Source organism: Rhinolophus sinicus, chromosome 5 (assembly GCF_057876585.1).
Source record: "Rhinolophus sinicus isolate RSI-liver-muscle chromosome 5, RSI-T2T, whole genome shotgun sequence".
NCBI classification, from domain to species: Eukaryota; Metazoa; Chordata; class Mammalia; order Chiroptera; family Rhinolophidae; genus Rhinolophus; species Rhinolophus sinicus.
Window position 1 is genome coordinate 37,011,833 of NC_142505.1, and position 20,070 is coordinate 37,031,902.

The 20,070-nt window shown below is 46.8% G+C and overlaps 1 protein-coding gene across 1 annotated transcript in view; it reads left to right on the forward strand.

The window, feature by feature from the left end:
* Positions 1-247: 247 nt before the first annotated feature.
* ESYT3 (extended synaptotagmin 3) overlaps positions 248-20,070 on the forward strand; it is a 48,097-nt gene continuing 28,274 nt past the window's right edge. Inside the window, exon 1 of the mRNA XM_019747665.3 lies at positions 248-962. Coding sequence (XP_019603224.3) covers positions 627-962 — 336 coding nt within the window. The 5' untranslated portion in view covers positions 248-626. The remainder of the gene's footprint in view (positions 963-20,070) is intronic.

The following is a 20,070-nucleotide window of genomic DNA, read 5'->3' on the forward strand; positions in this document are numbered from 1 at the left end:
AGAAAAGGAGGCAGCGATGTAGGGCTCTAGGGGCCACTTGGAGGGCTCAGGCTCGGTCAGGCCCACCCTGGGGCTGGGAGGCCCTCTAATGCCCGCCCAGCTAAATATTGTAGACTAGGTGTCAGAAACAGGTTTTAGGTGATGTTTATCCACGAGAAGCCATTTGTTCACATGCCACTGGTGAGTCATAAACCGCCTGGGGCAGCACCTGGTCCACCCCGGGTTCTACCTACCCGGGTGTTGCAACTGCACCATCCGCTGACGCCTGCGCGGGACGTTGAGGGCTCCCTCGTCAACTCCTTCCTTTTCAGACCCCGGCAAGCGCCCGCCGGGTGGCCTGACCCCGCCCCCTTCTGCCTAAGCTGGTCCCCGAGGGCGGAGACTTTTGGAACGGTCGGCTGAGAGCAGAGAAGCGCAGCCGGCTGTGCTTTCCCAGGCCTGGCGCTCGAGTGCGCAGCAGGGAACCCCGAACTTGGAACGCCCAGACGGTGCCCGTGGGTCGCGCGGGGCAGGTGCGGCGCGGCGGTCAGGTCCTCGCGCTTGGCGGACAGATGTGCCCGGGCGTCGGGGCGCGCGGACTTCAGATCAAGTGAAGCTTTTGGAAAGGGCAAGACGGCGGCGGCGACATGCAAGCTCAGGAGCCCTGCGCTTCCGGCGCGGCTGGTGCCGCCAGCTCCCAAGGAAAGCAGCGTGCGCCGGGCCCCGACCCACGCCTGTCTAGCCAGCTGCTGCCCGAGCTCTACACCTTCGTGGCGCGCGTGCTGTTCTATCTGGCGCCGGTCTACCTAGCCGGCTACCTGGGGCTCAGCATAACCTGGCTGCTGCTCGGCGCCTTGCTGTGGATGTGGTGGCGTAGGAACCGTCGTGGGAAGCTCGGGCGCCTGGCGGCCGCCTTCGAATTCCTAGACAACGAACGCCAGTTCATCAGTCGAGAGCTGCTAGGCCAGCACCTGCCGGCCTGGGTGAGCCTTGACGAGCCGGGCGGGGGTCGGAGTGGGGCGGATACCCCTGGAGGTCTGGGAGGAACCTGCGATCCGCTGGGGAGCTGGGACGCGTAGACGTGAGGCATGGCAGGAAACCAGCAACCGGCACGCCTGGTCCCGGACCGCAGCCGGCGCACAGACCCTGGGGGCGGTGGCTGTGCCCCTCGCTGCCAGTCAGTTTCATCCCCTTGAGCTGCGAGACAGAACCTGGGTTTCATTTAAGGGCCCAGAGCCTGGCAGAAAAGTCACGGGCGCACCACACCCAGGAGAAAAACAAGGGCGTCTAGGACTCAACAAGATTACTCGGGAGGGAAGCGGGGGGCATTTCTTCCCGTTCCCTGCTGATTCAAAGACCGCTGGGCGCAACACTGATCCATAAATGCGATGACAGAAACTGCAGACTAGTTGCCTTCAGCAGAAGTCAGGACAAAGGGAGGGAGCCCGGCTAGGGATGCGAGTGCGGGGATGGGGCTGAGAGGGGCAGGGAAGAGGCCGGCAGCTCTGGGTCATGGGCTTCTCTCCCTCCCTCTGTCTGGTAGGGATGCTCAGACATGTCCAGACACACACACACACACACACACACACACACACACACACACACACACACACACACACACAGAGTCACCCTACAGCTACAAACCTATCTCCTAGTGTGGAATGGTCTGGACTATGGTTTCTCAAACGCTACTGGTACTGAGAATAACCTGGCCCGCTTGATAAAAAGTTCTGGGCCCTCCTCACAACTCCCAAGTGGGACTGAGGCACCCTGGGGAATCTTGTGATCAGGTGAGTGGGGGAAACACTGGTAAGAGGGGTGTTTAGTCGAAGGCTTGGTCTGTGGCTAACCTACCTCTGTGGGTGCTGGAGGCTCCACCCTTCTCTAATCTCTTCCAGATGCACTCAGGTCCACAAGGGGACATGTCCAGTGGCCACCAGACCCCTCATTCCCTCTGGCTTGAGGCTTGTATTCTAAGATCCACCCAGGCATAGGTTCCTCACACCTGCCCATAACAGTAGCATCCGAAGCGGGGTGAGAAGAAAATATTAGAACGGCTTATTTATATTTATTTTATGTATTAAAAAAGAGAAATTAAGGCTTACTGTATTAGGTTGTTATGATTGCCATAAAGTACCACAGACTGGGTGGCTTAAACAGCAGAGATTTATCAAGATTAAGATGTTGAGAAGGTTGGTTTCTTTTGTGCTTTCTCTCCTGGCTTAGAGAGGGCCGTTTTCCCTCATGTGTCTTTGCTTGGTCTTCCCTCTGTGATATCTGTGTCTAAACTTCCTCTTCTTATAAGGTCACCAGTCAGATTAGATTAGGGTCCACCCTAAGGGACTCATTTTAACTTAATCCCCTCTTTAGAGTCTTTATAGACCTTATTTCAAAATACATCACATTCTAGGTACTAGGGATTAGAACTTCAACATACGGATTTTGGGAGACACAATTCAGCCTATAACAGTTACTCATATTTAATATCTGGATTGACTGTAAAGCTTTGTAAATAGATTTATGTATATTGGGGATTAGGGGTCAAAGACTTTTACTGCTAAGGGTGTGCAGTAAAAAGTGACAGTGACCATTTTCCTAGAGTAACAGCCATGGGGTCAGTATTTTGGACCTGTCTCCTACAGACTTTGGCCATCCTGGTTGTTCAATGGAGATTTGTGATCATGAAAGGTATGGACCCAGAGAGCAGGTCTGGACCTGTCCACACTCCTTGTTCACTGTTGAGTGAGCCCAGGCCACCTGTCAGACCTCTGTTGTGACCCCCATGGTGGCCTCAGCCCATGAGGTTGGACATGTGAGGCCTCCCCAAGTGACAGCCCTCCCCTTCTGCCTCTTCTTGTACTAGGGAGGCCTCTAGACACTTAGCTGTATGCAAAGGCAGTGTTTCTGATTTAGGGCAAGAATCAGGTCCTCTAGGGGCACTGACACCCCCAACCCACCCCCATTCCTATGCACAAAACAGCATAGAAATTGCTTGGGCTTTCTTGAGAGAGCGGGGCCCACACCTACGTGGATCTAACTGACAGGGTGCTCAGCCTGATATGTATGACAAATACAAGAAGGTATCTCTTGGGTTTCCACCCCATAAACCATACCGAAGGCCTGACCCAGCTGGATGTTGGGACACAGAGGAAGGTGACAGTATCTCTCCTTCCAAGACAGCAATCTGGGGCAGGAGGCAGCTGCATAATAGGTAGCTGCTTTAGAGGTCTCAGGGAAGCTGGAGCTGGGAGTCTGAACAGAGCCCAGTCAGGGGGCGCAGGCTTGGAGTGAAGGGCACCCTACTTGCTTTCTGTATCAGAATGTTCCCAAGCCTCCTGTTTCCTTGGCAGAGTCCTGGAGGCCTGGCTTCAGCCTGCATTCTCCAGACTTTCCTGGCTGGCTTGGCTGTCCAGTTGGGAGGGCCAGGGCCTGGATAGCCTTTTGGATGGAGGCAGTGGTGCTGCAAAGGGCGTCCAAGCAGAAGGAGGCTTTCGAGCACAGCACGGAGGCGTGACATGGCCAGTATATGAGGGAGCACGCGATGGTTTGGTCGGGCTGAAGTGTGAAGTACAGGCTGAGGAATAAGGGCCAAACTGAGGCAGGCTTGATGGAGGTTGGGCCTGATTCTGACGGCCGCAAGGAGTCTGTGGAAGGTTTTGGAAAGGCCCTGTCAAACTCAGCATGGAGGCAGGAGTGAAGCTGGGGGAGAGAGACCATTTGAGAAATTGATCTGAGCAAAGAGGCTGATAGTGGGGCTCAAGAGGAGGTGGTGAGCGATGTGCAGAGTGGGACTCTAGGTGCTTGGTGGCCTCAAGATTGGGATGAAAGAAGGATCCAGGGGCCTTTCAGGCCACCTTCTGATTTGGGTAGCTGGGCGCTCGTTACTGGGATTACGAATCCAGAATAAGGAGCAGGTCTGGGGAGGCTGGTCATCTCTGAACACCTGTGAAGAATATGCAAGTAGATGTAAATGTGGGCTTTCTGGCCCATCTCGGGGATGATGTGGAAAACCTGAAACCTACTCGACTGAATATTCTTCTCCCAACCTCTCTCTGCCTCCCGAGGAACACATACTGTTTGTGAAGACAGACATGGCTCCGGGTATGGTGGGGGCAACGTGACCCTTGCCCACAATTTTGGAGCACTGGGCCTTTACCTTACGTGTGGACCTTTCAGCATGCCTTCTTCCCTATTTTGAGAACTGATTTCCTTGTATGGATTGAAGAAAAACTGAGGATTTCAAGGGCCTTGTATGTGGCTGCCACACTCAGGCCCCACACAGTTGTATCAATGGTTCCCTGCAGAGCAGCACCCAGCGAGTGTGAGGGCATATCCATCACACCTGCTGTTTGTTAAGCTGTGTGCTGATTTGCACCAAGCCCCTGTGAGGGAGTGGAGGCCACGGCCAGGCTGAGCTGAGTGGAGGCACCATCATTCTCCCCTGCCAGCCCATGGCACTCAATTCTCAATCAGGCCGCCCTTCCTGCCCCTGGCCCCTTAGGCTTCTTCTCAACACATCACCCCAAGCTGCTTTCTCTTGTTGGGGCTCATTGTCCCCACCTGTAAAAACCTATAAAAGCAGGTTGCTGCTAGTCAAGCTTCAGACCGCTCTGCCCCTCCTCTGGGCCGTTCCGTGGAAGGTGTAGCTCAGAGAAGGGGTTCTGCTTTCAAAGGGGTCCTGTGAAGAACCCGGGGATCCCCTCGCCTCCTGAATGTGCCTGTCCACATGGAGAGGGAGGCAGGGTGCCTCCGCTGCTCGTCCTCTGAACGGAAGCGTGGCCGCCACATTTACATGTGAGTGTTCATTGCACACAGTTTTTAGGTCTATATTTGAGAGGAATTAAGCTCTCCCTCAGTCAGCCCTCCCTGCTAGGGCTGGGGACTGTGGGGACAACGCAGTGACAAAGTAGAGCCCTTGGTGCTATAGAGCTGGTGGAACCCAGCTCACCACTCATCTAGCTGCGGGCGTTGAAAGCTGTTTCTATACGCAGTTGTGATGTGTTGAGAGTCCGAAAAGCTGCTTGTTCAGAGCCAGGCACTAGTGAGGGCTCAGTGAGGACTGCCTCTGTGTTCTCATTGCCCAGGCCTCTGACTACCTTTTCCTCATATGAAACTCATTCCCAAGTGTCGCAGCAGCAAACATGTTTTTCTGGAGCAGGATGACGGCAGGGGGTGGAGCAAGTAGGAGGGACGTGCGGAGCACATCCCCGAGAGCCCATCCTGTGGCCCTGGCTCTGCCGGGGACTGTCCTGTGGGTTCATGGAACTCAGCTCTGGTGCTCCAGAAACCACTTCCTCTGACCTTCAGCGCCATTCTTCCATCCTCAGGGCTCTTCAAGACCCTTCTGGGGGTAACCTTTGTTGCTGCACTGCCCCCCCAACCCCTGTGGCAGGGCCCTGCTGGAAGCTGTGCAGGCCACACTCCTGGATTTGTGTACCCAGCGGCCCTTGGCTGCTTCATGCATTGATGGTTATTCGTGGAGCCTAGACCAGGTGGCTGATTGAGTTATCAGATACTTGTTTTGCCGTGGCCACGAGTGGGCTGGCTGTGAGAAGGGAAGTTTGGTGAGAGCTCACCTGGCTCAGGTCAGACTGGAGGTGTTTGGGGGACAAGGGCCTGAGGCAGAGTAGAGAGGGGAAGGAACTGTCAGAAACTTTGTCTTTTGTCTGTCTGTAGTCTCAGGTCTGTGCGGCTAGCTCTCCTGCCAGCTGATAGCAATCAGTCTGCAGCTTTGTTAGGGGCAATTAACCCTTGTGTGTCTGCGGGGGTGGGAAACTGATGTGATCTGATGGCAGATCTGAACTTGGAGTCTTTGCTCAGTCACTGGAGGACCTTGAGAAGGTCCCGTCTTCTCTGGGTCCCTGATTCCTCTCTGGAAATGATGAAGTTTTAGGAGATGTCCAATAGGGTCTTTTTAGTTAAGGAGTCTGCCATGATTATCATGGCTTTTCTCTGGTGCCCCATGACCACAGGACCCTGTTGCCTACATTTTCCTACCCCCCATCTAACTGGATGTGTCTGGGAATGCCTGCTGAAAGCTGAACCATTCCCCCAAAGCAGTGAGAATTCCAAGGCTCACAGTAGCGTCCCTGGGATGCTGGTCCCCTGGGATGGTCCCCTCCAAGCCTCGATAGCAGCCATTCAGGCCCACAACCAAGGCTGAGTGCTTTGCTTTCCTGGAACAGAGTTTGACATTCCTTTTGTAGGTGGAGCCACAATCTTCTAGGGCCCAGGCTCTCATAGTCTGTCTAGTACTGATACTTTTGTTAATTAGGGGAAGTAGAGGCAATGACAACTCTGAGCTAGTCTGGGTACTCTCAGATTAAATCACAAAGCTCAGTTCTTGGAGCCAGTGTGTGAAACCTCATCAGGACTAGTTTGGGGCCACTTGAAATTGGGGGACTTCTTACCCATGAGGTCCCTGCAGTCCTATGAGGTCATTCCTATGGCTTGGCGTCAGGCCTGTCCTCAGGAAGGAAGAGGCATGGCAGATTTTAATCATGCTCCTTGGGTCTCTGCCCCATGTCTTAGTGATGCTTTAGGGACTTATCATGTCCTGGGCCAGGATTGGGCAATAGGGGGACAGAATGTGGGCCTTCCTCCCTCTCTTCCTCCAAGCCCAGCACAGGGATCTTAGGCATCCTTTACTCAGCTGGCAAACATCTATTGAGGACTTGCAATGTGTTAGGCACAGGGCCGCAGGCTGGCCCACAACAAGAGTGACACACGGTCCCGCCTCAAGAAACCCCTGGGCTAGATGAAGATTCAGAGCCTGGAGAACAGCTTTTTCTGATACAAGGTGATCAGTCCTAAAGGTGGCAGTGCAGGCTCTCAGAAAGCCTGGGGGAGGGGACCTACCCAGGCTAGAAGTGGTCCAGGTAGCCTCCTTGGAGGAAGTGGCACTTTGGTTTGCTGGCTGCGGTAGGGGTTGAGGTACTTTGGGCCCAAAGTTTTCCACAGGTTTGGGCACTTGAGTTCATCATCTCATCCTGAGGTGAGCAGATTCTGGACAGTAACTTCTGACACCCAAACTCATGTGAGACTGCCCATTGCTTAATTTACAAGGGGCTGAATCTTTCTGGGGCAGGAGTGTCCACGGCAACCTTTTTTCCAAGCCAAGTGCCTTGAGGACCTGAGTAATTAGGAGGTTATGTGGTGGGTGAGGTTCAGGGCCAAGGGTGGGACAACCCCTGTCCTTCGTCTCTATCGTGGCCCCCTCTCCAGTGGTCAGAAAGTTGTGGAGAGCTGATCACCAGCTTCCACTGGCCTCCTGGCCCAGAGCAGGCAGAGTTGGCACCTTTGTGGGAATATCCCCAGTGACTTTGGGGGAGCCACTGGGAGGTGGGAGCTGCCCCCTGATGGCTGTGAAGGCCACAACCCAGCTACATAAGCAGGGAACTGTGGCCAAGCCTTCCTTTCCTCCTTGCTTCTCTAACCCACCTCTATTAAAGTCACTTCTCCTGGCAGAGTTCCAGGGATTTTTAAATCTCAGGAAACCTAAAGCTTATAGCCCCGAAGTATTCACATATGCTTGAGGAAAGTGACTTCCCTTTTCTTTCTCCTTCTATACTGCAAATAGTGAAGAGAGTTGAGATGTTTTCCCCTTGGGAACTATTAAAGAGACGAAACCCATTTTCTTAATACACCCGGTTATTTCAAGCCAACGGTCTGAGACTTGACGGCTTCTGGCCACACTGGGAGTCAGGACCCATCTCCTGCAAACCCACCCTCTATAGGAGTGCAGGGTGGCCATTCTTGCTAAGTCCCTTCCTGTGTGCCAAGAGTCATGAGTCCTCAAAACGCTCAGAGTGAAAAGCCAAGGAACTTCTCTAGGACATAGGATGGTTCAAAACCCCAGAATCACCCACTCCATTCCTTTGCTCACGTGCGTTTATGTTTTTAAAGTAACTGGTTATAAACTGGTTAAATATCTGGATTTTCTGGTCATTAAAGTAAAACTATTCCCATTGTAAAAATATTTGGAAATGGCCTAAAAGTAAAAATTAGAATTAGCATTTACCCAGTATCTTCACCCAGAAAGACATCATTATGTTTGAGTGCCTTCTTTTGTACAGAATGTGTACGTGAAAGCAGTTTTACAAAAACTTGTACCCTCTTTTTTCTCCTTTACCTTCTCATTTTTTATGTTCTCAACCTTCTATTACAAACATTCTCCGAAACATGTTTTTAAGGATTATGATATCCCTAATGTGAATATACCATAAGTTGCTTAGCTGATGATTTTAGTTATTTCTAAGGTTGCCCTATTCATATGGCTAGCTGAGGTGGGGAGCATTTCCTGTATCTGTCTGGAAGTTCTCCTTCTAATCTGCCAGTCTGGCTCCTTGCCTCTTTCTTCAAGTCCAAGCTCAGACACCTGCTCTAGGACCCTTCTCCTCTGGTCCCTACAGTACCCTGAGCGTGTTTCTGTCACTTTACTTCCCATGCTGATTTTCACCTACCTATTTTTATGTCGGACTTTTCCTCCCAACTGAATGCTGTTTTAAGGCATGGCACGTTTCTTGTTCATCGCTGTGCCCTCAGCTCCTCGCTCAGTGCCCTGTGCCTAGTAGGCTCGCAATAAAAATCTGTTACACGAATGCTACAGTGAACGTCTGTATATAAATCTTAGTCCATGTTTCTCAAGTTCCTTCCTGTAGATTCCTGCATAAACTGATCTATCAAAGCTTATGAACATTTTAAAGATTCTCATTCCCACTGCACTGTGGCTTTATCAGCATTGCAGATTATTATTATTTTTTATTTTTATTTTTTGGCTTTTTACTAGTTTGCTATGCAAGAGAATAAGTTTTTTTTAACCTCCAGGTATTACCAAAGCTAACTGGATTGTCGAATTCTCTAGCAACTTACAATCACACTCAGGTCTCCTTGAAAAAATGACAATGGACCGCTGAGGGCACTCCCTCTCTGCTCCAAGCCCTTGTCCCTCCGCCAAGGGTGATGGGCTCCTGGCACCAGTGTTCTTATCACTGATGACTGCCTTTGGGGTTTCATCTGCTCACTTGTCCTTCTGCTGGGTCCAGCTGACTTAGGCCAGTTTGCAGGCTGGGTGTGTAGTTAAGGAGCCTGTGGATTCCCCCAGAGCAGTGCTAGCCAGAATTTCAAGTTGGGAAACCAATTATTTCCCTTCAAGCACTTTTAGCAGGGTAATTTTAAACAGAAGAGTGGGCAGATTTAAAAGCAGTTTTCATGGCTGAATATTTGCCACTCAAGAACAGAGGGGAAAAAAGGGACAAAGGCTCTTTATCAGAAGACAAGTGAGTGAAATTGAGTGCCCCTTTTCTGGTAGAGCAGGAAACCCTGTATGTGCACCCACAGAGCAAGACCTCTCTTGGGAAGACAGGAGCTGGCCTGAAGTCCAATGTGGCCTCCTATGTAGGACATCCCTGCAGGACACCCAGAATGAGGGGTCTCTTCTCTGAGCCTGGGGAGGGGCTTGGCTACATCAGTTGGAGTCAGCAGGAGTGTGTGAAAGACTGCTTTGGAGCAGACAAAGCCATGAGGCTCTCTTTTTTCCCCCAGCAAAGAGGGTGTATGTCTTTGTGTATATGTGTGATTCTGTGGAGGTGTTTCTTTAATTCTGGGTGTGTGTGTGTGTGAACACATCTTGGTGTGTATGTCTCCATGTATGCGTCCATGTATGCCTGTCTGTCTCTGTATCTCTTTGTATGGGCTGCTCCCATGGGAGGAGCTATCCTTCCTGTGAGAAGGAACGAGCAGGTTCACCTAGTGACATGCAGGCCCTTTCAGTGAAGCTCTGCCACCCTCTGCCTCCTGAGAGGGTCTGGGGGCCACAAGCTCCTAAGCAGGCCTCCCACCCCAACCCCAGCCCATCTGTGGGCCCTGTCTGGGCCCCTGCCATGATGGGAGGTAACCAGCACTCTGGCTCCATTTCCTCACTGCTTTGGAATCATTTTTCCTAAAGGCCTGCAAAATAAAGCACACGATCTCCTAAAGACAGAGCGTTGATGAGGGACTCTTTGGTGGCATCTGCTAGCCCGGAACTGTGACTTAGCCTGGTGTTTGGTGTATAATCGGTCTCTTCTCTACTCAATCCTGCCCCTCCTGCTCATTACTGCCCCTCCTGTGACAATGTTCACAAATGCTGTCATGAAAATATTAGCCCACTTTACCTGGGCAGCTTCTGCCCAAGTATACTAACAGCAGCGAGAGGTGTGTGAGCTCAGGGAGGCCTCAGATGGGGCTGAGGCTCTGTCTCAGCTTCTCCTAGGGGGGCTGCGGGGGGAGGAGCAGGCAGCTGAGATCCTAGTGACTTGACCAGGGCCCGGGAACTTTGCAGTTTTCCAGGCCTGCTTTGGAGAAAGGCTCACACCTGAAATATATCAGTCGGACGACTGTTGATGTTTCTGCGGGGTGGAACCTTATTAGAGTTGCTGCATTTGTCTCCATTTAGAAGTGGGTTCGTGTCCATTATCTCTCTTGACTGTAGATCGAGGTGGCCCAGGAATTAACAGCCTCACTTCTTTCAATGATGAGGAACCTGCGGCTGAAGGAAGAGAGTCAGGAGGAGCCCCTGCTCCTCGGGAGGCCCCCCAGTTGCACTCCTACTCCTTTGCCTGTCTACAAAAAGCAGCCATGGGTGTGAGTGGTTCAGCTCTTAGGGGAAAGGGCAGCGCCCAGAGCCAGGCAGCATCATGATACTGTGTTTTTCACCTGCTGGCTTTTGCCTCCCCTTGTTCTTTGTGGTACAAATGATAGTCACTTTGTAAAAGAATTGAGGTCTGTAAGCTGCTGGTAAGAATTTGGTGTTCTCCCAGGAACACACCTGGAGACACATGCTGTGACTTTGGAGGCTTAGTCAGGAACCCCAGGGGACACAGGAGCCACCTTCTTCCAAGGCCCCAGCAGGTCCTCCAGCCTTTATTCCGTGCACTCCTTCCATCTCCTCACCACCATGATCAGAGCAGCCTGGAGAGCTTGTTAAAGATGCAAGTTTCCAGGCCCCGCCCCAGTCCTTTAAGGCCCTGACCACAAAGCCACATCTTAACAAGCTCTCTAGGTGGTGTTTTTGTACAGAAAAGTTTCAGAACCCTTTGCATTGCCAGGTGGTGTGGGTGTCTCCCCCCAGCTGGTCCCAGATACCCCCAGCCTCATGGGGAATTGGAACAAAAGTTCAGCGACATTAGGACTCAGTCTAACAGTGAGTCACCTGTCTTCCCGCCTTTCTTTTGTTTGCCTAGTGAGGGGAAGACACAAGACAGGCTCTGATTGGATGGATCCCTTTGTCGTGCCTCTCTATGGAGCTCCCTGGGGGCAGAGTTTCCCAGGAGCACCTCACAAGCATTGGGCCCAGCCTCTCGGTGCCTGTCTTTATCAGGGGTCACAGATCCCTCTGCCAGTCAGTGGAGGACAGGGAAACAACAATCAACCATGGTCCTTCCCCCGTGGCCTCAACCACTTTCTCTGTGTTATTCTCTCATTTTCTATTCTCCCTTCTCAGTGGTCTCCCAAAGGGCAGAGGTGCAGGCACCGGGACACCCACTAGAGATTTGCTGGCTTTAAGTCAGACAGAAATGGACACACAGTCCAGGTGACCTTCTTCTTGGCATGTACCTGAGGTCAAAGGTGTCAGAGTGTCTGCACCTACAACTTCCAATAACACTCACCACTTCTGGAGCATTCGCTCTGAGCCAGACACTGAGCACTTACATGCATTGTCTCATTTCGTCTTCTCAGGAACTCTGTGGAGTTGGAAGTATTGTGCCCATCTCATTACATGAGAAAGGTGAGGTTCACAAAGGTGGAATTTTAAATACACAAGGTATAGGTTGTTAATAAAAAAAGAACTAAGAAAGGGACTTCAAAGGATGACATTTCAGGTGGAGGAGGGGGAGGGAACATGGATGAGAAAAAGATTTGAAGGCTGGGCTCAGATCACACACAGGTGAGATAGGAGTTCTGGTCACCTGGGTGATCTTGGCAAAATGGGGATAATTGCATTTTTACTCTTCGCCTTATCCAGCCGTAGGAGGATCAAATAAAAGTGTCTATGGATTGCTCTCTGTAAGCTGTAAAGCATGGCCTACCAATAAGGACTCAGGGCCCACAAAGGCAATCCTCTGCTGAATGAGACTTTCTACCCAAGAGGAAAACATGGTGGTATTTAAAGAAGAGGAGTGAATGGGGTTCGGGGGATGGAAAAGCACAGACAGCTCTGAATCTAGGTCTCAGCTGTAGCTTTCTGACCTCTCTGAGCCTTAGTTTCCTCACGTGTAAAATATAGCTTGTTAACCTAAAAATAAAAGTCCTTTCAAAGTGAGAGGCAACAAGCATTTATTTGAGATCAAAGAATAGCTATTCAGGAAGCATTGATTCAGGCAGAAGCCCAAATAATGTCCCTATTAGGAGACAAAGGCAATGGGTATTTATGAGAAAGGGAAGTAGAACAATTACATCAAAGGAAGGAAGGCATTTCTATTGGTGCAGATTAGCCTACACTGTGACTGATTCTAAACAATATTTTTAATTTTCAGTCCAGTAATCATATCTGCTTTCTTGTTATTTTTGCAAACAGTTCTTTGAGGTATCATGTTGCTTTAGGCCCAGTCCAAAGGTTATTTTGCCTTGTTTTAACATTCCAAAAGTTTAAAACATAAGACCTACAAGACAGTTCCTCTGGGACGGCAGCTCTAGCTCCACTTATTGTTTTACATTTCCCCTTTTGATCAAGATCTTTCCTTGAAAGCGTTGCTGATCAATTATCAGAAAGCAGCACTGATCACTTATTAAGAGCATCATTAGTCCTCCATTGTTAGGATGGTTTATTTTAGGCATGGCATCAGTTCCTCGTAGCCAGGCAGGCTGATTCCTGTAGGAGGGAAAATGGCTTTCTTTTTTCTTAGGAGCCTTAGGTCACATTTGAGCAACAAAAACACCAAAACAGAGAAAAGCTTTCCCGTCATTTCTCTTTAAGGGCAAACATCTTCTGTAGCTTCTTGAGGTTTCTCATTGGAAGTTTTATAGGTCTTAATAATCATCTCAAAACATTGAGTAGCCATGATCAGAGTGGTATCTTTGTAACATAAAGATATGAAAAACAACAAAAACAAAAATAAAGTTTTATAAAAGCAAAAATTTCTATAATAACAAACAAATGCCAAGTCCAATTTGAAGAGTAGATTTGAACCAGAGGAAATACCTGAGTATAGTAAGCAGAAGATATTGGAGAACCACGAAGCATTCGTAGGCACTGTATTTAATTATTTGGTTTATCAGGTTTTATCTAGGTCTCTATTTTATCAGATGCATTTTATCCAAGTACAATAAAAAGTATTAACAGCAGAGTAAAACCCACTTTGTTCAGTTAGGAAATGGTCAAGAGCAATTTTATTGTCTAATATAACTCATCTAAGGGAATTTAAAGATTTTTCCTGGTTGGCTATTGTTGTGGTTATTGTAATACCTCCCCAAGGCAAAGGTTGTTTTTTGTTTTTGCAAATCTGATACTTTCATGACATCATCAGGCATTGGACATCTTTGACTGTGTGTACAACCAGTTGTACATTTTGACCTGTGAAGTAGGTTTAAAGATGATGCTCAATGTTGAGTTATCGTTCTAGTCAGAAATTAAGGGGAAAAAGGAAATAATAACTATTATAGTGAGTGCGTGGCTTCTCATATTATTTGTGAGATGGGAAGGAACTAAAGTAAGGAAAAATTGTAGGTTGTACAAGCCTGGTTCACAAACTTGATTTAGTTGTCCACTCAGATATTGCACTCTTCACATGCTGGTAATTTTGAACTTCAAATTCTTTGTTAGTTTAGCTGTCCGGTGACCTATAAGAGCTTTCTTTGAATTGAGAACCATGAATCTAAGAGGCAACACCTCTGAATTTGGTTATGCATGGATTAGTTAAGAGTACCTGAAATTTTGGAGGGATCAGGTAGAAAGGAAAAGATAAATGCTTTAATTCTGCTTACAAAAGTATAAGTTACCAAATTGCTGTAGGTCATAGGTAGCTTAGGAGAAGAAAAAAAAAATTCTTATATCTGGAAAACAAAGATCAAAACCCAGTAATATTTGATAGAAAAAGTCATGAAAATTATAATTATTCGTGTCAGTTTATTTAGCCCCATGTTATTCTTATTGTCTGGATCTTTTTGTTAGCAGTTTTGTGGATCCAGTTATCCTTAGAGTTCTGTAAATCTTTACTGAGTTCAGTGTTGTGTTTTTAAAATGATAATCTCTTTGAAGATGAAACACATTTGTGGGAACATTTTTTTCCAAAGCATCAGAGTAAAATAATAATTGTAAATGATAAAAGACTTAAAAATGGCCATCGTTAAAGATCTGGTGAGAGTTCATTACATACATGTAAATAAGGTAATTGACTTAGATATCCATTCCATCTTAGTTTGACCATATATATATCTTTTTTCTCAAGATCCCTTCTCCATGAACCTTTTGCAACTTCCACAAATCTTCCACAACATACACAAACCTTCTGTAACTTTCACATACCTTTCAGAATTTGTCCTATCTTTTCCTTATTTTGAAAGTATTATTTTACTCTAGGACAAAATGTTTTCCCTTTTTCCTTCCTTTACAAAACAAAAACCCTGTCCTTTATATCTTTCCTTATCCAAGAAACACTATTTCTCTTTTCACTCAACAAAAATGTATCTTTATGCTGTATACCTTGGTCTGCCGAAAACATCCTATTTTCTGTTTATAGTTATTTTGTTTTATCCTTATTATTTTCTATGAGAAAACCCATAGCTCTTTCACAGATCGGCTTTGGCAATGGAGCTTATACAACAGTTTGTATTTTAAAAAGGCCTTTTTATTTCCCCTTCAGTCTCTGTGGACAGTGTTTTGGTTAGTTCCTGGGTGTTTATATTTCAAAGACAAAATTTATAACTTTCAGTGACAGAGAAAGATTGTAAATTAGCATTATACCACGACATGTCAGAATTTTATATAATTTTTAGAACATTTATATTAATAATATATGTATATAAATATAATTATTTTTTATAATTATAATGCTTCCCATGTAATTTTAGCATATCAAATAGGCCTGATTAGTTTAATGTTTGTTTTTTATATTGAGAGAAAGCAAACTTTTTGAGGTGTTTCAGGGGACCTCTGGAACATTCCAAAGTTATTCGTAGATTAATAATACTTTATTTTGATCCCAATTTTGGGAATTTTGTCAAACATATCTAAAGGTTTGGATATTTGACTGGAAAATCACCAATTATTATGGAATAATAGCTAACAAAATAATACCCATTTAACCAACAGTGACAATAAAAGATTTTAAGGGCAAATACAGAAGGTTACATGGTTGTAAGCAAAACTTTGAAAAGATTCAGTTTTCTTAAGTAATCAAGGACATGATTAAGACAATATAAAACGTAAAACTTCATTTTTTAGGCAAAAAACTTCATAAAATCTATTAGGAATGGACTAATAGTGTAGAAAAACTCCTTTTAGCAGATGAAAGAACATTAAGTTTTAGCTTTACAAAAATACATCATTGATATAAAAGCTTAATTTTCAAAAACAATCTTTATAATAACAGTTTAATTTTAGCCAGCTTGATTATACAAGGTAAAAATTCTTTCCATTCTGAAATAACCAGTACAAAATTATTTTATTTCCCTTAATGAAAACGTGTTTCTATACTGCATACTATCTTTTATTGAGAACACATATTAAAACACATATTAAATCCTTCCATATTAATGAGAATTTTTAACCCTCATCAATTTGCCAATCTGAATACCTTTTATAAATTTTTGATTGGTAAATGTATTTTATAATTTTAGAAACATGTGCTTAATGTAGCATAAAAACATTTTTATTAACAGACCCAAATATCTTTAGTTTTTCTGCATTAAAAGAAGCCAAAAGTAGGTAAACATTAATTAGTTAGCAATTAATGTTTTAGTATTTTATCTTATTTAGAAATGACTTAGATATTTAATTATTTCTATCTTTTAATTTAACTTAGTAAAATTCTAAGGTATCAAGTTACTAAAAGATTTAGGGAAACTATTTTTAAGTATACATACCATAAAACAATTATTCCTATACAGTTTCACAAAAAAACCCATTTGTTTTATTTATATCTATTTAATCTATTAATTCTCAGTAATTTAGATCACTTATGAACCATCTAAGAGACAGTAGACAAAGTCAATTATTATCCCAAGCTATTTTACTGTGGATAAACTCCGTAACAGTGAGAGTATAAACTTACTTTTTTGTAAAGCCAGATAAAATAAAAATATCATATTAAATATTGATAACTTTAGCGACATGTCATTTTTTTAGTTAAACCAGACTTAAATCTATTTTAATATTAAATAATTTCCTAGATCATGTGATCCTGAAAAGAATTTGATTCAATTTCTGTAATATTTCTTAATTTATGTGTTTAATTCCTTTAATCCAATTAAACAGCTCTCTATATAAAACAATTTTAATAATCTCCAGAGTTTGATATACATACACATATATAGACAGACACAACCAGAGACCTAAGAGTTTCATTTAAAAAAAAAGTTTTTTTAGCCATTAGAGAGGTGCAATAAGGCAAAAACCCATTAATTTATAACAATTGAAATAAGTTTATTCATTTAGATGGCTAGGGCTTTAAGATTTTTATTTGTTCTTGATAAACTATTTTTAAGGAGATTGCAGGGGGCTGCTTGGGTAAAGGAATCTTTTCAGTCACTTGTGTTTTTAAAATTCTTTCCCATTTTTTTCCTTTTGTCTGTTTAGTCTCAGGCAGTTACAGTTCTGATTATCTGTTAGGAAGGCCTTAAAGTTGCCAAGGATATTTTTTCTTTAAACCCTATTAGACTTCTAGTTTTGCCAAATTTCTGATCATAGTGTTATTAAATTCTCTGAGATATGTTGTCAGGTTTCAGGCAGGAGAAACAGTAAAAAATCTTAAAGTACCTGCTCAGATGGCCAAGTTTAGGACTCTTTTAGAGAGAAGCTTCCACTTATTAATCAAAGAATGTATCCCATTGTCCCAGAGAAGTTTGGAAGCCTCTCTTTATGAAATCTTTTTCTTATGACACATAACAGGCAGAGACAAGAAAGGAAACAAAAGAGCCACTGTAATTAAATGAGTACTCACCCATCAGGGGAACCCTTTCGGAGCTGCTCACCTCTCCCCACCACCACCACCACTTCTTACAAACATGAGCTGTGAATGGTCCCTCCTGAGAAGAAAGATTTTCCTGTGAAAAAGAGGGTGTATGTGTGTGATGTTACAAAGTTGCCTTAGTGAGACTGTAGAGCTGAAATTATATGCCTATCTTACCCTCTACAAAAAAATTCCAGACAGATTAATGACCTAAATGCAAGAGCTAACATATAAAGCCAATAGATAAAAACATAGAATAACTTTGAGAATTGGGAGTGGGGAAAGATCCAAAAAAGACCGCTGATAATAGAAAAATAGACTCGTTTGTCTCATCAGACCAAGGAAGCATTGGGTATGAGGAGTTGTTTCATGTCAGTGTCTCTGATTTCATTCCCTGATCCAGAACTTCTTCAGGGGCACAAAGGTGGCTCTGCTCTTGTAACAGCAACTTGGGGACTGGTGGCAGGTGCTGAAAGTCAGGCTGAGGCAGGGCCTTCAGGGTACCTGAGGCAAAATGGGGTGACCTGATCGTGTCTTCTTTTCTTGGTCTGAATTGCTGCTCTGTCCGGGGGTTCAGGCTCACATATGGAGGAATCTCTTAGCTAGAAGCCTGAAATACAGATGTGGGTGGCCCAGAAAGACCACGGAGACTTAATCAGTGTGGGCCCTGGGCATTCTGTTGCTGTCCTCACTGCCAGGGCGAGTGTGGGTTACTCTAATGCAAGGGATGGGCTGCTCATCGATACCTCACAACCAACCTTGAGTGAACTCCAGAGTCGTGCCAGGAGCTTGTTAAAAATAATGTGGAAGGGCACACCCTGATACACTGATTCAGTAGGTGTGAGGCGGTTCAGGAATCTTGGTCTGACTCCCAAGTGTAGCCAAGGTTGGACCCGTCAAGCTGGATCACCTTTTAGGGTCCAGCAGATCATAACTTCTCAGCTCCCTGAGGTGCAGAACTGCCTGGGGTCAGGGGCAGGGGTGTGTCCTGGGAGAGGATGGGAAATGCAGTGGTTAGGACGGAAGGAGGAGAGTGAGGGGTCCAGCCAGCAGGTTTGGGCAGAAGAGGAGCAGAGGTGCCAGTGAGAGCCCAGCTGTAACCATACTCTCTCATCTGTGACGTGTTCCCCCTCCCGCTTTGGCTCGGATTCTGCGCTGAAATGGTCTGTGAATTGCCTGCTTCCTTCACCAGCCTGGGAGCTCCTTGAGGGCAAGGACCTTGCATTCATTCATGCAGTCATTCATTCCACAACTATTTATTAAGACATTCATATGCCAGAGACAGGTGCTAATATGGAACGAGGCTGAGTTGGCCCCCTAGTGCTTCCGGTCCAGTAAAGAGGCAGGCAGTAAGACCAAGCAGCTCTAATAAGGTGTGTTATATGCTGCAATGACATGTAGTTGGGACACCCATCCCCAATTTGAGAGATCTGGAAAGGCTGCCTGGAAGAAGTGGAGTCTAAGATGGTGATGAAGGGAGCAATCAAAGGGCAGTAGAGAAGTGTTTCAGACCCAGGGAGTAGAGAAGTGTTTCAGACCCAGGGAATGGTATGTGTGGGTCTTTGTTGGGAACGGCTGCACTGAAAGGTGAGGAGGCAGAGTTCTGGGGGATGAGGCGATGGTTTGCGCTGGGGCCCCAGGCCAGGCCCATGTGCAGCAGTTTTTACTTTAGTGCTGAGCAGTGTAACAGAGGACAGTAAAAAGGTCCCCCCTTCACTTCACTTGCCTGGTACCCAGCTTGGGAGCTGACCCGGGGCAGCTGCAGGGAGCATGTGGAGAGCAGGCTGCTTCTCTCTCCAGCTGAGCTGGATCGCCTGCCCCAGCCCCTGCCCGCTTCCCACATCATTCCTGTCTGTCCTGTGGGCTAGGCCAGCTTCCCCTCTGGGAACTGGGTAGTAGTCCTTCAGCACCTGGAAATATTAGATGCTTCTCCAAGTTAGTGTGGGCCACTGCCTAGAGCTGGGGAAACTGAGGCTGGGAGAATAGGATGATGTGCCAGGAATCTCAGAAACATTGGACTTCTCTGACCTCTCGAGCTGTTAAAACCTGTGTTCCTAAAGAATTCAATTGCTCTGCCCTGCCTTTGGCTCTCCTCCTGGCAAGTAGTCTCTGCCAGGGTCTGTGTTTGGGCCTTCAGGGCATCGTGGGGCTGGCCCAGAGCCTGGGGCTGGGTGGGTGTGCGCTAGGTGTGTGAGCTGCATGGACACATCCACTCAATCCCTGGACAGCGAGCCTCTGAGCCCGCAGATGGGAGGGCAGACCTTTTCTCCACTTTGGGAGGTCTCAAGCCCACTACGAATCTGATCTGGAGCTGGCCTCGGGCTCAGAGGGCTTGGCGCATGACGACGGCGATGGCTGTTGCTGGCATTTTACTGATCCATGTTTTGTGCCAGGCAACAGGCATCCTGGCACAATTTCTGTGACGACTACACATACTTATTTCTGGAAAAGACTGAAGGGAATGCGTCACTCTGTTAACCGCCAGTTATCACTGGGTGCCATTCTCTGATAAAATATTTTCCCTTTTGCTTAGCGACACTAATTTTTCTACAGAATATTACTTGTGTCATTAAAAGGAATAGCGGGATGGAATTTGTGGGCTGATTTGCACAAGCCATTGGGAGGTTTCCAGTCTGTCAGCAGGGGCAGAGGGGAGGGGAGAGCAGTCTCCAGAGCCGCTCAGGAGCGCACCTCCAAGCTGGAGCCAGCATCTGTTGTGCCACTGGCCTGGCTGCGAGTGGGCGCCATCTGGTGATTTGCAGCCTGCCCCGCCTGACCGTGCGCTCCTTGAGGGCAGGGCTGGCTCTGAGTTGCAGGCCAGGCGCTGGGTGGGTGCTCGGCATGGGTGGGGGCAGACGCAGGAACCTGCCAGGCAGCCCTGCCAGGCTCAGCTGCTTCTGTGGCTCCCAGGGGCGAGCCGGTCTCAAGTCTAACTTCCCCTTGG